The sequence below is a fragment of the Carex rostrata genome, chromosome 2 (assembly GCF_964058835.1).
Source record: "Carex rostrata chromosome 2, lpCarRost1.2, whole genome shotgun sequence".
NCBI lineage: Eukaryota > Viridiplantae > Streptophyta > Magnoliopsida > Poales > Cyperaceae > Carex > Carex rostrata.
In genome coordinates, this window is record NC_135919.1 from 1,987,990 (window position 1) to 2,006,585 (window position 18,596).

Below are 18,596 nucleotides of genomic sequence, written 5' to 3' on the forward strand. Positions count from 1 at the left end.
AGCTTGTAACTTCAACAGTTATATCTGAGTTATTAGAGCGAATTTAATTGCAGCCAAGTTCAATTTGATTTGGTTGGAAGACAATTCAATAGAGTTTACATCTGCTACAATTCATGTATGGGTATGACATTTTGTATTTTGTCTCTATAAGGAAAAAAAAAGGTTGATGTGCCATGAAATGTACAATTATAATTGATTAACCAAACTCGCCGTACTAAAATTGTCATCAGGTCGCTAGCCAGGGACGGATCTACATGTATGTCAAGAGTGCTAAGCCACCTAATAATTTTCAAAATCTTAATTATGTGTCTTAAAATTTAATTAAATTTTTATTATTTAAGGTTTTTATATAGTTTAGCCACTCTCATAAAATAAAATAGCAAATCTGATAATTAAGAAGAGATTGGTGGGGAAATTGAAAAGGACAGCAGATAATTGGATACTCATACAAGGAATGAAATTGTAGATCCATATCATATCATTGGTAGAGAAAGAGAAAGAGAGAAGATATGAACAGAGAATTGTTTTAAGTATGCACAATTAGATTAAAATATTGTCACGTGTCTTGTGTCTTGTGTCACGATTTAAGAGATACACAGAGATATGGAGATCAATAATTCCACGAGGAGGGTTCAAATGCCTCCATTTTTTGTGCCTTCATCGTGCCTCTATTTTTTAAAACTTTAATAACTCAAAATTTAAAACTTAAAAGTCAAAATAAAACCGTTAGATATGATCAACGTCATTTTATTTATGCACATGTAAAAAATTATGACATTTCAATTTTATTTTGATTGTCATCAAGAGCTTGTAAAAAATGCATTAATGTGGATGATTTCTAGACATTGATTTTTGAACTTATTGATTCACATTAAAACAAAATTGAAATGTGATAATTTTTTATGAGCACATAGAGAAAATAATATAGATCACATCTAACGGTTTTATTTTGACTTTTAAGTTTTAAATTTTGAGTTATTAAAGTTTTAAAAAATAGAAGCATGATGGAGGCACAAAAAATAGAGACATTTGAACCGTCCTCTAATTCCATACATACAATTAGAAATTAATTAACCAACCAATCTACCATCCAATATCTTTCAATATTTAATTCTCCACACAGGCGCACCGCGCGCACGCACAGATAGATTTATTTATATATTTATGCTTCTAGAAGATATATAATTTATACTAATATGGGGGTCCGTTTGTTTGTGGTTAGATATTAATTACTGTTGATAGTCAAACAAACTTTTGTACCGCAAAGTCGCATTTGCCCGCTTCGTTTTATTTCCATATCACACGTGAACACATCATCCATTCTTTTATCACAAAATTTTTATTTATAGAAATTATACAAAAATAATATAAGATAATAGATAAATTACATAATTTTTTTGATCTTATATATAAAAAAGAAATCGAAAAATAATCGGTTATTTGCATCAATTTTAATGGAACCGATAAAGAAATTTTGATTTTCTTTAAGATTCGCTGTATCACTCACCTTATGTCACATAAAATTATTTAGAAACTGTATATTTTTTCTATGAGATTAACAGAAATTTAAATTTTATTTAAGATTTAACATATCACCCACTTAATATCACAAAATTATTTAGAGAAACAATTTTTTATTATTTATGAGATTAAGTGATCAACTGATAAAAAAAAATCAATTTTATTTAAGATTATCATCCACCCCATATCACATAAAATTATTTACAAAAACAGCAAAAACTTTTCGATTTTTTCTATGAAATTAAAATCTAATATCAATCCATCTATAATCCTAATCATTTTCAAATAATTTTTATAAATAAAAAATTATGGTCTATCACTTGGCATCCCTATCCTCTAAATCTTACTAGCGTAACTAGCCACCTTTCTCCAAAATTCATTCCCTTATTATTGCTATAAAAATTGTTGTTAATTCCCTTATTATTGTTGCATCATCACAATTCACAATTGATATCCATTAATAAAAAAAAATGGTATCAACTCATTCTCTTCCTCTAGAAACCATAGAGTCATGCCGTGTGGCGCACTACACCGGACAGCGCAATTCTCCAGTTTACCTATTTCGACGTCTTCTGGATAGCTCTACCTCCGGTCGAACGGCTCTTCTTCTACCCTTACCCGCACCCTACGAAACATTTCCTCATCTCACTTCTTCCATCTCTCAAATCTTCTCTCTCACTAGCACTCAAGACATACTATCCTTTAGCTGGTGGTTATCGTCGAACTCCCGGTACTGACAACAAGCTCGAACATTACTACGTCAAGGGTGATGCAGTGTCGTTCACTGTGGCAGAATGTAACGGCCTGTTTGAACAACTTGCGAGTGACCATGAACGTGATGTTTCGCAACTTTGTTGCTTAGTACCGGAGTTACCTAAATCGGAGGAGTTGCAACAGCTTTTAACCGTGCAGGTGACGGTCTTCCCTGACCAAGGTATAGTTATCGGGACATCGGTACATCATACGGCGTGCGATGGAACATCCTCCATGCAATTTATGCACACCTGGGCTGAAACATGTTTGTCGGGAGCTGCGGTGTCTCCTCGAGTCCCGGTTTTTGATCGAACGTCAATTTCCGATCCTTCTGATCATTACTCTTTCTTCTACAATCAAGTCCAAAAAATGAGTAAATCTGCTCCGAAAGATGCTTCGCCGGCCAGCAAACCTTCTGAGCTCGATCTAGCGACATTCTCACTAAAGCAAGAGCACATCCAAAGGCTCAAGCAATTAGTTTCGGCTAAGGCAAAGCAAAGAAACACCACTTTCCGTTGCTCGACAATAGTCGTCACGTTTGCTTATGTTTGGACCTGTTTTGTTCGTGCAAAACGCATAGACAGAACCAAGAGAGTTTGCATTGGAATACCGGCTGATTATAGAGCACGAGCACAACCGCCTTTACCGATGGAGTACTTTGGAAATTGTGTCTTATTATGCATGGGCACGGCCAATGCCGCTGATTTAATTGAGGATGATGGTGTGATTGTTGCGGCTGAAGCTGTGGGCAATGCCATTGATAAGTTAAGTGAAGGATTGAATATGTTAAGGAATTTGTCAGATAAAAACACAATATTTAATGGAGCGCCTATGCTCAGCGTAGCCGGGTCGCCAAAGTTTAAAGTCTATGACGTTGATTTCGGACTAGGGAGGCCAATGAAGGTTGAAATTGTGTCGGCGGTGAAGACGGGCGCTATGTCGGTGGCGGATAGCAGAAACGAGGAAGGAGGGGTGGAGATTGGCATTGCATTTCCTAAGGATGAAATGGATTGCTTCAACAAGAATTTCTTTGACGGTTTAAAACTCCTATCGGAGTAATTGTGCAATTTAATTAGCTTAAGTTTGTTCATTTGATTTTATTAACTATTCATTTGTGTTGTTTCGTGGGTAATATACATGTTTGATTTTGGAAAAGAAATAGGCAAAATTGCAGTAAAAATTCAACTTTGGACATTTAATGCACTTCTTCAAAACCTATCGAATTAATTTCAAACGAAAAATTGAAATAGTTGAAACCGATCTAGTTATATGCTGATGCGAAATTGCAAAGTATTGATAGCTGCACAATGTCCTATTGACAGCACCGCAATACAGCCTCTGGATTTGTACTATATAATCTACGCAGACACTTCAAGGTTTGATCAAAGACCGCAATGCAGATTAAAACATGTTAATATACAAATTTAACTGAGAAGGCGAGCACTGTGCACACGATGTGTATTAAACTTCCTACGCTCTTCAGCAGTACATCTTATATCTTATCAGCACACTTTATTCAACTTTATGTCTCTGAGTGCTGCAACAAAAACCTAATAATTTTGAAATGCTAGATTTAGACTAGAAAACCAGTAACTTAAGGCAAGAATTTGCTGAAACATTTCTGGCATAAACAAGGCAAATACGCACAGAATTGTAAATCAGACAGTAGATAGGTACTAAACAAGGCAAAAGCTTGCTTTATCCTAATTGGTACATAAGAGACACAACCCAGGCAACAAGGGCAATTGGTACCAGCATGTTAATTATAGAATCAGATGTTACACTTGATGTCCATATTAGCTTGTAACTTCAACAGTTATATCTGAGTTATTGGAGCGAATTTAATTGCGGCCAAGTTGAATTCGATTTGGTTGGAGGATAATTCAATACAGTTCACATCTGATTTCACCACACAGAAAATTAATTGGATTCTTTTGCTACAATTCTTGTATGAGTATGTCATTTTGTATTTTGTCTCTATAAGGAAAAAAAAGGTTGATGTGTCAACTCATTAAATGTACAATTATAATTTATTAACCAAACTCTATGTACTACAATTATAATTTCAGTTTTGTAGGGGAACTAGTGCAATAAACCATAGATTTATGTTGGGTACAGAAATTACGAGAGAGTAGCATATATTTGTGTATATTTGAGTAGGATTGTGATGTAAACACATTTATATTATTCATACTTGATAGTTTGTACCAAGCATTTCAAAAAAAAAAAAAAAAAATTGTTATCGGGCTGCTAGCTGACAAGGAACAGAGACTGATCTGATATGATCCTATCAATCAATCACTGATGTACAACAGCAATACCAGTACCACATAGAATTTTTTACTTTTAGAAATTTTATATAAATATAATATAGAATATTAGATAAATTGTAGTAAAATTTTGATACAATTAGAAAAACAAAACACCCACACGAAATCACATAACTAATGGAACCGTATCTTTTTTTTTTTTTATCTCAAAAAAATGAAAGCATGCAGTCGTACCAGTGGTATATGGCAGTGTTGTAAATAACGGTCTTTGGACGGACAGAGTACTGTCAAGCTATTAATCGGAAATAATCGGCCATAATTGGGAATAATCGATCCATTAGTCGGAAAAGTCCATGACGGTATGGTCACCGCCAACGACTAATCAGATCGACCTAAACGAACGTTTTTTACAACACTAGTATATGGTGTGGTTCTGAATTTTGATGTGGCAGCTAAAGGAACCAGTGGTTCAGTTCTTTTAGTAATTTCTAAAGACACGTAGAACAAAATTTGATAGGTAGTTAAAAGCCTCCAAAAGCAAAATCTGATAAGAAGAGATTGGTAGGGAAATTGAAAAGAGCAAGAGATTGGATACAAGGAATGAAATTGTATATCCATATCATTGGCAGAGAAAGAATAGATATGAACCAGAGAATTAATTGTTTGGCGCTTCCTAAGAGAGTGATATGTATATGGACTGTTTTGAAACAAGAATTTTGAAAATGGTTTGGAGCAATGGCGTAGCTAGGATTTGAGTCAGGAATAGGTAGAAATCGAATTCGTTTTTTTTTTTTTTCTGAACGGGTTCAGATTCGAATCGTCTCCATAATTCTCTTATTACCTTCATCTGCATACAAAATCGCACCTCTGCCTATCAAGTCGGTTGTAATTTCTAAATTACTAATTGATATTAAAATGACTAAAACAATTACTTGTAATTTCTAAAATAATTGGTATTAATTGGCCAAAGGAGAATCGATACTCTGAATTGAGCAAAGATTTAAAAATATCTTTCTTCCCTAATTAGATTAAACGACTCACACATCCATCTTTGAAGCCTGAACTGACAATTACTACTCCAAATTGAATTCAAGAGTAGGCAAAATTAAATCCAGGAATAGACAAGATCCATTAAAGAACCTAGTCCAGAAGAAAAAAAAAAATCATAGGTAGGCAGCTGCCTACCCCTGCACCACTGTGGCTCCACCACTGGTTTGGAGCGGTCTTTGTAAACAAACAACAGTGCTCATAATTAATTGAGACGTAGCTGATTAATTAAAATTTTACAGATAATTTTTGTATTTTAATTAAAGTTATGTGTATATATATATTTGTAATTATTAACAATAACAAATTGAACTCATCAAACTTATTAAATAAAATTATTTTAATTTAATTTTATTGTTAATTAATAAAATTTTATGAAATTATTATTTAGAAAACTCAAACAAGACAAGACAAATTATAAGTATATATAACTGATAAATCAAAAAATAAAATAATAAAAATGACTAACTAATTGTCGGTACAAAACTACAAATGAAAACGAACATATTCGTAACGATTTAATATCCGCCAATGACTAATTAGTTGGACTAAACCCCTGTTTTTTACAAGACTTTTGCTTGGGTCCGATGCTCATTGGACCCAAAGTGGTTCCAATGGGTTCGCTCACCATCAGATCTGCTTTAAGATTTGTGCGCATGAATTTTAAAGCATATGTAAAAGTTCGAGCGCGAATCTTAAAGCAAATCCGATGATGAGCGAACCCATTAGAACCACTTTGGATCCAATGGGCATCGGACCCAAGCTGAACTCTTTTTACAACACTGGTTTAAAGCGCAAATCTAGTTAATGTGGTAAAAACTAAAACTTATTGTTTGCCATTTTATAGGAAAATAAAATGAGAATGACAAACTTGCCGACTTTTGTTATTGTTTCTTTTTTGGTAGCATGAAAGAAAAAAAAAAAAAGTTTACAATTTTCATATTCACAAAAAATGCAGGTCAACTTCACTTTCGCTTTTTCTTCTGTTAAGTAAGCACAATTAGATTTAAATATTGTCATGTGCCACGATTTAGGAGACATAAATATATTTATAGATCAATGAATCCATACATATATACAATTAGATAAGATTTACATGCTTCAAGAAGATATATAATTTAGAGAAAATTTCTCATGTACCCATGGAAACTTTCAATATATCCAATTTACTCATAAAAACACCATAATATTCAATATCCCTATTAAAATTTAATTTTCTTTCTTCTATCTCCATTTATCTATCTTACATTTTATTTAATTATTTTAAAAATCAAATAGACAAATATACCCTATTATCATATATACTATTTTTTAAACTAGGAACTGGGCTCCAAGAACTGACACTTTCACCCGGGTCAGAATTTAAAGCAGATCGATCACTCGTCTGTTGGAAAAATTAAGCGCTTTTCATCAATGACTGTTATAAGATAAATCAAATCTCTTCAAATTGTTGACGGGATTGATATTGCTATGCGCATGCTATTGCAACAGATTGGAAGTCGCTTCTTTGATGCTCTGCCATTGCTTGATGAATTTTAGCTATTCAATTGTAGTGAGGTGTCGTGGTTGAATGGAAATTGATACTCCGCCATTTACTATTTTTTTTTTTCAACCAAGAAATTAAATGAAAGCTATGCACTTTGATAGTCCGCCATTTACTAATTCTATATTTTAAACCAAAATGATTATGCTTGAGGAGTGAGAAAATTATCAAATTGTTAGTCATGAACTTGACTGTTTTGTTAGGCCTTCTGGCACAGAGTATTTGGTACGCATATATATATGTCAATCGCATTCTTGATTCTAACATTAAAGCTTAGAGTAGCCCACAAATTTGAGTAATCAAAATCTTCCTTCATTGGAAGAACTTTCTGACACTATCAACGGAAGAAAAACTGATATTTAAGAAGATAGAAGAAAGAAAATTGAGTTTTAAGAAGATATTAGATATTATGGTGTTTTTACGAATAAATTGACTATTTTAGAAATTCTTCCTATAATCTATCCGTTTGTTTGTGGTTGGAGATTACTGTTGTTAGTCAAACAAACTTTTGTACCGCAATGATATCACAAGTAAACATCATCAATTCTATCACAGAAATTTTATTTATAGAAATTATACAAAAATAATATAAGATAATAGATAAAATTACATAATTTTTTGATGTAGTATATATAAAAGAAATCGAAAAATAATCGGTTATTTGCATCAATTTTAATGGAACCGATAACTTTAAGATACGCTGTATTACTCACCTGATGCCACATAAAATTATTTAGAGAAATATATATTTGTTGTTTTTTCTATGAGATTAATCAATAAAGGAATTTTAATTTTATTTAAGATTCAGTATATCACTCACCTGATGTCACCAAAAATATTTAGAGAAACTATTTTTTATTTTTTACGAGATTAACTGATAAAAAAAATCAATTTTATTTAAGATTGTCATCCACCTCATATCACATAAAATATTTAGAAAAATAGAAAAAAACTTTTCGATTAAAAAACAATGCATCTATAATCCTAATTATTTTAATAATTTTTATAAATGAAAAATTATGGTCTATCACTTGGCATCTCTATCCTCTAAATCTTACTAGCGTAACTAGCCTCCTTTCTCCGAAATTCATTCCCTTATTATTGCTGCATTATCACAATTCACAATTGATATCCATTAATAAAAAAAAATGGCATCGACTGACCCTCTTCCTTTAAAAACAATAGAGTCATGCCGTTTGGCGCCACCTCCAGGCACTACACCGGACCGCGCAATTCTCCCTTTCACCTATTTTGACGTCTTCTGGATAGTTCTACCTCCGGTCGAACGGCTCTTCTTCTACCCTTATCCGCACCCCACGAAACATTTCCTCACCTCACTTCTTCCATCTCTCAAATCTTCTCTCTCACTAGCACTCAAGACATACTATCCTTTAGCTGGTGGTTATCGTCGAACTCCCGACACCGACAACAAGCTCGAACATTACTATGTCGAGGGTGATGCCGTGTCAGTCACTGTGGCAGAGTGTAACGGCCCGTTTGAACATCTTGCGACTGACCATGAACGTGATGTTTCGCAACATCGTTGCTTAGTACCGGAGTTACCAAAATTGAAGGAGTTGCAACCACTTTTAGCCGTTCAGGTGACGGTCTTCCCTGACCAAGGTATAGTTATCGGGACATCGGTGCATCATACAGCGTGCGATGGAACATCTTCCATGCAATTTATGCACACCTGGGCTGAAACATGTTTGTCAGGAGCCTCGGTGACTTCTCGAGTCCCGGTTTTTGATCGAAGGTCAATTTCTGATCCTTCTGATCATTACTCTTTTTTCTACAATCTAGTCCAAAAAATAATTAAATCTGCTCCGAAAGATGCTTCGCCGGCCAGCAAACCTCCTGAGCTCGTTCTAGCGACATTCACACTAAAGCAACAGCAAATCCAAAGGCTCAAGCAATTAGTTTCGGCTAAGGCAGAGCAAAGAAACACCACTTTTCGTTGCTCGACAATAGTCGTTACGTTTGCTTATGTTTGGACCTGTTTTGTTCGTGCAAAACGCATAGACAGCACCAAGAGAGTTTGCATTGGAATAGCGGCTGATTATAGAGCACGAGCACAACCGCCTTTACCGATGGAGTACTTTGGAAATTGTGTCTTATCATGCATGGGCACGGCCAATGCCGCCGATTTAATTGAGGATGATGGCGTGATTGTTGCGGCTGAAGCTGTGGGTATATGGTCCAAATTTAAAATTTTAAAATTCAAAACGTCGATTCAAACCAATCAATATCGTAATTTTTGAAATTTTTTAAATGTTTGGTCTAAATCAATTTTGTTCTCTTCTGAAATTTTGATATGTGATTTGAGAGTTAAATTTAAAGTAATTTTTATTGAATTCAAATTAGTAATTAGGATTATAAATTAAAACATTGAAAGTTAAAAATCAAAGTATTGAAAATTATAAGGTAGAATATTGTATTTTATATAATATTCAATTGAGTAACGGATTTAAAACTAATTAATTATTTAAATCCGATTTACATTTTTTCTGAATTTTTTTACTATTTATTAAGTATTTTACAAAATTATTGATCCAACGGTGGCTGCACAAAACAGTAAAACCGTTGGATTAGCGATTTTCAAAGTGGCTTAATAAATAGTAAAAAAATTCAAAAAATTATAAAATTTGGTCTTCAAGCAGATATTAATATGGAAAATAAGATGAACGGTTCGGATCGACCGTTTGAATTTTGAAAACTCGAATATTGAGCCGTAGCATAGAGGCCACTATGCTATCCATAGCACCCCAGCCTAACTCCTATTATCATATATACTATATTTTAGAGCTAGGAACTGGGCTTCAAGAACCGACACTTTCACCCGGGTCAGAATTTAAAGCAGATCGATCACTCGTCTGTTGGAAAAATTAAGCGCTTTTCATCAATGACTGTTATAAGATAACTCAAATCTCTTCAAATTGTTGACGGGATTGATATTGCTATGCGCATGCTATTGCAACAGATTGGAAGTCGCTTCTTTGATGCTCTGCCATTGCTTGATGAATTTTAACTCCGCCATTTACTATTTTTTTTTTTTCATCCAAAAATTAAATGAAAGCTATGCACTTTGATAGTCCGCCATTTACTAATTCTATATTTTAAACCAAAATAATTATGCTTGAGGAGTGAGAAAATTATCAAATTGTTAGTCATGAACTTGACTGTTTTGTTAGGCCTTCTGGCACAGAGTATTTGGTACGCATATATATATGTCAATCGCATTCACACTAAAGCAACAGCAAATCCAAAGGCTCAAGCAATTAGTTTCGGCTAAGGCAGAGCAAAGAAACACCACTTTTCGTTGCTCGACAATAGTCGTTACGTTTGCTTATGTTTGGACCTGTTTTGTTCGTGCAAAACGCATAGACAGCACCAAGAGAGTTTCCATTGGAATACCGGCTGATTATAGAGCACGAGCACAACCGCCTTTACCGATGGAGTATTTTGGAAATTGTGTCTTATCATGCATGGGCACGGCCAATGCCGCTGATTTAATTGAGGATGATGGCGTGATTGTTGCGGCTGAAGCTGTGGGTAATGCCATTACTAAGTTAAGTGAAGGATTGAATATGTTCAGGAATTTGATTGATGAATACTCAAAATTTAGTGGAGCGCCGATCCTCAGCGTTGCCGGGTCGCCAAAGTTTAAAGTATATGACGTTGATTTCGGACTAGGGAGGCCAACGAAGGTTGAAATTGTGTCGGTGGTGAAGACGGGTGCTATGTCGGTGGCAGAGAGCAGAAACGAGGAAGGAGGGGTGGAGATTGGCATTGCATTTCCTAAGGATGAAATGGATTGCTTCAACAAGAATTTCTTTGACGGTTTAAAACTCCTATCGGAGTAATTGTGCAATTTAATTAGCTTAAGTTTGTTCATTTGATTTTATTAACTATTCATTTGTGTTGTTTCGTGGGTAATATACATGTTTGATTTTGGAAAAGAAATAGGCAAAATTGCAGTAAAAATTCAACTTTGGACACAAGGAATAAAATTGTAGATCCATATTATTGGCACTTTGGCAGAGAGAGAAGATATGAAGCAGAGAATTAATTGTTTGGCGCTTCCCAAGAGAGTGATATGTATATGGAATTATGGATTGTTTTGAAACAAGTATTTTGAAAATGGTTTCGACTTTGGACCACATGTCTAATTAATCCGATAAAAGTATATCTTATTATTTGCCATTTTTTTGAAAAAAAACAAATGAGAATTAGAAATTAGAGTTGCCGACCTTTTTTCTTTTTGGTAGCATGAAAAATAAAATTTCATATTGACAAAAATAGCAGGCCAATGTCACTCTCGCCTTTTCTTGTCTGTCAAGTAGGGCTGCAAACGAATCCAACTTATCCTAATTTGAGTTTGAATTGGAATAAGATTCGAATTAAATTGATTTGATTTATCTCATAATGAACTAATTTTGAATCAAATTAATTGTGAATTACAAAATTTTCGGATCGAAGTCAATTGAATTACGAATTATAAACTTTTGACAACCCTAGTTATACCGGTAGTTTATGCATTAGTTTTTTTCTCGCGGAACAGAATTCACACGGTTTCCTTTTACCTTTTACAAATTCATACCGATGGATTATGGGTCAGCTTAAGATTTTCTTATATTTTACACTGATGGATTGATTTAAATTACGGCATGAACCTAGTCAAATGAAACATATTTCATTGTTAATTTGTTATGCTGCTGAAACATTTTTATATTATAAGTTATCGTTATATTAACAATTTCGGGCTCTGATATAAGTTTGGTTCATGCATTATTAAAAAATTGATGGTTGAATCCATTAGTTGCATTATTTGAGATTTGAATCTAATTAGTTTGCGAATCAATTTAACAATTTCGGGCTCTGATATAAGTTTGGTTCATGCATTATTAAAAAAATTGATGGTTGAATCCATTAGTTGCATTATTTGAGATTTGAATCTAATTAGTTTGCGAATCAATTTCAAACGAATTATATCCAGTTTTGAATTTGATTTGAATAAGATTCAAACCGAACTGGTTTGATTTGTTTGAGAACGAACTAATTTCGAATCGAATTAATTGTGAATTTTTTTCAAATCAAACTCAAATTGAACCACGAACTACGAACTTTTTGTGCAGTCCTACTGTGAAATATGCACAATAAGATTAAAATATTGTCACGTATCTTGTGTCACGATTTAAGAGATACAGAGGGATATATAGATTAATGATTCCATACATACAATTAGAAATTAATTTACCAACCGGATGTCTGATAATAGGTGTCATGAAAAATTAATCACCTACCAATCTACCATCCACTATATTTCAATATTTAATTCTCCACACACACACACACACAATAAGACTACCATATTTTGCAAATTAAAGTGAATGTTTTAATTTGCATTCATATCTCTAGTTTCAAAGTTCAAAACATCGATTCAAACCGTTTAAGTTGATATCCATATTAAATTGTGTTTGAATTCCAAATTTTATATTTTTTTTGAAAATTTTTTTACTATTTTGAAAATTATGAATGTGATTTTCTACCTATCTAAAAAAATAGCAAAAAAATTCTAAAAAATGTAAAATTTGATTTGCAAGTATTCATATGGAGATCATGTTGAACAGTTCGGATCGACTGTTAAAATTTTGAAAAAAATATTGAGCCGTTGCACGGAGGCCCTCTATGCTATGCATATCATCGAAGCCAACTCATATATATCTTCATTCTATTATTAAGCACGTTGGATGTCCGATCCACCAACGACGACAATTGAAAAATGAAATTTCAGATTTAATCTCAGTCCTCCAATCAAATAATTTGTCTTCATTTGATTAAATACATATTTTTTTACGTGTAGAAGTCTAAATATAGTTAAAAATATACTCACCACACATATGGCCACACAAATATGTTACAATTAAAATTAAATACACTGTCTTTTAGTGACCTTTTATTAGTTTCATGGTTTTCTTATTTCGCCTTCTTTGTATAGAATCAAACTTTTCTTTATTTCCTTATTTCTATTTATTTGTTTCTATACAAATCCCTACAGCATATGAAAAAAATTAAGGCCTCCAAAAAGCGAATCAACTCTCTTTCCATATCACTTGGTAAGTAAATTAAGTTATATTAAAGGGGTCTATGTCCAGCCAAATTGTACATTTACTGTTATGTTCAAACTCAATTCATATAGGTTATGACTATAGTTGCATATTAGTATCATTTATCAAAACTTATTTACATTAAAAGAAATTATCATACAAACATGCTCCTTCCTGATCTTTGCACAAGTCATAGAAACCAATATCTACATTTGTCAACCATTCGAATATGGTAAATTAAGTGCATTTTTTTAATTTATCTTGAAACTTATTGCATTTCAAAATTAAAAACATAAAATGTTGAAAACATAAAATGTTGAAAACATAAAATATAAAGCCTAACCAGATTACGAGAACCATACTGGCCAATTGTAGTTTTAACCTTCAAAATCTCTTGATTGAAAATCTCGAAATGCAATAAAATAATATGAAGGAATGATAGAATTTACTATAGTTTCACTGATCTTATTTCGACAACAATTTATGTTTATCTTTATTAAGTTAGTTGTAATAACCAATACTTGCTTGGTATAAATAAATAAGAATATGTTTTTTCACCATTAGTATTGAATGAAGAAATAAAACAATTATTTATTTTTTCTTCAAATTTAGTATAAATGGATTATTTGTGTTGCAAATAATCCTGAAAAAAATTGTGTATGCTATCTTCTACTGCTATTTATTATTTATTTATCTATATGTTCAATTTTAAAGTTATACCTTATAATATAACACCGTTGCAACGCATGGGCACGATACTAGTATATATATATATATATATAGGAATATGCTAGCATGCTATGCATAGCATTGAGCCTCTCCATGCAACGCTTTGGATTTCGACTTTTCAAAATCCTAACGGTCGATCCGAACCGTTCATCTTGTTCTCCATATTAATATGTATTTGGGGACCAAATTTTATATTTTTTGGATTTTTTTTACTATTTCTTTAGATTTATTGAAAATCGCTGTTTTCAGCAAATCTGGACCATAAAAAAACAGCGATTTTCAATAAATCTAAAGAAATAGTAAAAAAATTCCAAAAAATGTAAAATTTGGTCCCCAAACACATATTAATATGGAGAACAAGATGAACGGTTCGGATCGACCGTTAGAATTTTGAAAAGTCGAAATCCAAGGCGTTGCATGGAGGGGCTCTATGCTATGCATAGCATGCTAGCATATTCCTATATATATATATATATAGAGTTAGGCTGGGGTGCTATGGATAGCATAGTGGCCTCTATGCTACGGCTCAATATTCGAGTTTTTAAAATCCAAACGGTCGATCCGAACCGTTCATCTTATTCTCCATATTAATATCTGCTTGGAGACCAAATTTTATAATTTTTTGAATTTTTTTATTATTTATTAAGCCACTTTGAAAATCGCTAATCCAACGGTTTTACTGTTTTGTGCAGCCACCGTTGGATCAACAATTTTGTAAAATACTTAATAAATAGTAAAAAAAATTCAGAAAAATGTAAAATTTGGTCTCCAAGCAGATATTAATATGGAGAATAAGATGAACGGTTCGGATCGACCGTTTGGATTTTGAAAACTCGAATATTGAGCCGTAGCATAGAGGCCACTATGCTATCCATAGCACCCCAGCCTAACTCTATATATATATATATATATATATATATATATATAGAGAGAGAGAGAGAGAGAGAGAGAGAGAGGGGAGTTGGCTACTCTACTTACATAAGCACATGATGGTATATGCTTATAAGTCATTTTTTCGTTTTCAAAATCCAAAACACACAATATGAACCGTTAGATGTGATCTCTATATTGAAATGTGCTTGGAGATCAAATTTTACATTTTTTTTGAATTTTTTTACTATTTATTAAGCCACTTTAAAAATTGATGATCCAATGGTGGCTTGACAAAACAGTAAAATGTACTTAGACACCAAATTTTACATTTTTTTTGAAAAAATTTTACTATTTTTTCAGACTTTTTTTATTCAACTGAACAATAATAAAAAATTCAGCAAAGTGATGATTTTCAAAAATTCCGAAAAAATAGTAAAAAATGGCCAAAAAATGTAAAATTTGGTCTCCAAGTACATTTTAATATGAAGAACATGTTAAAAGGTTCGAATAGACTATTTAAACTTTGAAAATAAAAATATAATAAGAGAGTGCACTTTAGGAGCACAAAAAGATGATGCATTTTAATTTTTAACACTACTCATGTATGTTTCTAGAAGATATATAATTTATAATTTATACTAGAGGAGGGTTCAAATGCCTCCATTTTTGGTGCCTCCACCATGCCTCCATTTTTTAAAACTTTAATAACTCAAAATTTAAAACTTAAAAGTTAAAATAAAACCGTTGGATATAATCTACATCATTTTATTTATGCACATGTAAAAAATTATGACATTTCAATTTTATTTTGATTGTCATCAAGAGCTTGTAAAAAAGTGCTAATGTGGATGATTTCTAGACATTGATTTTTGAACTTATTGATTAACATATAAACAAAATTGAAATGTGATAATTTTTTATGAGCACATAAAGAAAATAACATAGATCACATCTAACAGTTTTATTTTGACTTTTAAGTTTTAATTTTTGAGCAATTAAGGTTTTAAAAAATGGAGGCATAGTGGAGGCACAAAAAATGGAGGCATTTGAACCCTCCTCTTTATACTAATATGGGGTCCGTTTGTTTGTGGTTAGAGATTACTGTTGTTAGTCAAACAAACCTTTGTACCGCAAAGTCGCACAACCCCATCATTTGGGCATTTGGCCTTTGCCCGCTTCGTTTTGTTTCCATATCACACGTGAACACATCATCCACATAATCACACAATTTTTATTTATAGAAATTATTCAAAAATAATATAAGATAATGGATAAATAACATAACTTTTTTTATCTTATATATAAAAAAAGAAATCGAAAAATAATCGGTTATTTGCATCAATTTTAATGGAACCGATAAAGAAATTTTGATTTTTTTATTAAGATTCGATGTATCATTCACTTAATGTCACATAAAATTATTTAGAAAACTATATTTTTTATTTTTTCTATGAGATTAACGGATAGAAATTTCAATTTTATTTAAGATTCAATATATCACCCACTTAATATCACAAAAATTATTTAGAGAAACATTTTTTTTATGAGATTAAGTGATTAACTAATAAAAAAAAATCAATTTTATTTAAGATTATCATTCACCTCATATCAGATAAAATTATCTAGAAAAACAGAAAAAACTTTTCAATTTTTTCTATGAAATTAAAATCTCAAAACAATGCATCTATAATCCTAATTATTTTAAATATTTTTTATAAATAAAAAATTATGGTCTGTCACATTGCATCTCTATCCTAAGAGATGTGAATATAAACTTAAGAGATTGGTTTGGCGCTTCCTAAGAGATGAAAAACTTGCCGACAATTTTTTTTTTTTTTTTTTGGTAGCATGAAAAATACAAAATATGGCATCAGAATGTTAATATTCACAAATATATATATATATATATATATATATATATATATAGCAGGTCAACATCACTATAGCTTTTAATTTTCTTGTGTGTGTGTGTGTGTGTTTTTTTTAGAGGTGTTTGACAGTGGCTGTCAAAACATTCTTGTGTGTTAAGTATGCACAATTAGATTAAAATATTGTCATGTGTCTTGTGCCACGCACTATTTAAGAGATAAATAGAGATATATAGATCAATGATTGCATACATACAATTAGAAATTATCCATTTTTTTATTAATATCCAAAAAATAAATAAAATTTTAAAAAATATCCAAATTTTGAACGAATTTCAAAAACTACCCAAACCGGTTATCCAATAACCGGATTTGGGACAAATTTCCGGTTAATGGTTTTCCGGACTCAAAACAGTATATCCGGTTAACCATTAACCGGAAAGTTATATTTTTTTTTTTTTAAAAATAACATATCCGGTTAATGGTTAACCGAACTTGTATTTTTTTTTTAAGTTGTGTTTTTCTTAAACAGAAATTTTTTAATTTTTTTTATTTTTTGTATTGAAATATTAGAAATGTTGAATATATTTCTTTAAAAAGAGATGAAATACAATATAATTTGATTTATTAGAAAGCTGCAACAAATAACCCGGATCAACATTTTTCAGGCCGGATTTTTCGCGGCTGTAAGAAAAATTAATATATTTCTTTATGTGTTATTGGAAAAAAATAAAAATGCTTAGATTCTGAGTTATTGATCCCGGTTCAAAAGTCACTTCTATGTAATCCAAAAAATATTGTGATCCTTCTAAGACATTTAATTTATGAAAAGTTGTATCTATTTTTGAAAAAAAAACAAAAACTTTAGGTTATTTAATTATTGTTATTAAAAAAGATTATTAAAATAGATACAAATTTTTATAAATTAAATGTTTTAGAAGGATCACAATATTTTATGGATTTCTGTTTAAAAAAAATACAACTTAAAAAAAAAATACAAGTCCGGTTAACCATTAACCGGATATGTTATTTAAAAAAATAAATAAATAAAAATATAACTTTCCGGTTAATGGTTAACCGGATGTACTGTTTTGAGTCCGGAAAACCATTAACCGGAAATTTGTCCCAAATCCGGTTATTGGATAACCGGTTTCGGTAGTTTTTGAAATTCGTTCGGGATTTGGATTTTTTTTAAATTGTATTTATTTTTTTTATATTAATAAAAAAATCGGTAGAAATTAATTAACCAGCCGGATGTCTGATAGTAGCTGTCATAGTGACAAATGAATTATTCGAATTCGGTTCGGCGATATCAAAAATTCGTGATTCGGAAATAATTCGGGTATAATTCGGGAATGATTCAGAATTATCTGGATCAGAAATCTCAGTTCTGCAATAGAGCAAAAAAAAATTGTTCTGGAAAAAATTCAGAAAATTTTTTCGAATAATTCGTAAAATTCAAAAAAAAATTGTGAATTATTCGAGTTTAATTTGATATATAATATATAATAGATGTCATGAGAAATTCATTACCACGGCACCTACCAATCTACCATCCACCATCTTTCAATATTTAATTCTCCACGTTATACCACACACACACACAGATTCTAGAAGATATATAATTTGTAATAATATGGGGATCTCTTTGTTTGTGGTTAGAGATTACTGTTGTTAGTCAAACAAACCTTTGTACCGCAAAGTCGCATTTGGCCTTTGCCGGTTTGCCCCCTTCGTTTTGTTTCCATATCACACGTGAACACATCATCCATTCTATCACACAATTTTTATTTATAGAAATTATACAAAAATAATATAAGATAATAGATAAATTACATAACTTTTTTTTATCTTATATATAAAAAAGAAATCGAAAAATAATCGG

General features: G+C 31.7%; 2 protein-coding genes across 2 annotated transcripts; both read left to right on the forward strand.

Moving 5' to 3' along the window:
* The first annotated feature begins 1,956 nt into the window (after window positions 1–1,956).
* Window positions 1,957–3,383, forward strand: LOC144568233 (phenolic glucoside malonyltransferase 1-like). Its single transcript, XM_078318508.1, has one exon. The coding sequence runs from the start codon at window positions 2,509–2,511 to the stop codon at window positions 3,331–3,333; it is 825 nt and encodes a 274-aa protein (XP_078174634.1). The 5' UTR covers window positions 1,957–2,508; the 3' UTR covers window positions 3,334–3,383.
* Window positions 3,384–8,240: 4,857 nt separating this feature from the next.
* LOC144548686 (malonyl-coenzyme:anthocyanin 5-O-glucoside-6'''-O-malonyltransferase-like) lies at window positions 8,241–9,415 on the forward strand. The gene has a single exon (XM_078297418.1). It carries the CDS (start codon window positions 8,283–8,285, stop codon window positions 9,393–9,395), a length of 1,113 nt encoding a protein of 370 aa, XP_078153544.1. The 5' UTR covers window positions 8,241–8,282; the 3' UTR covers window positions 9,396–9,415.
* The last annotated feature ends 9,181 nt before the right edge of the window (window positions 9,416–18,596 follow it).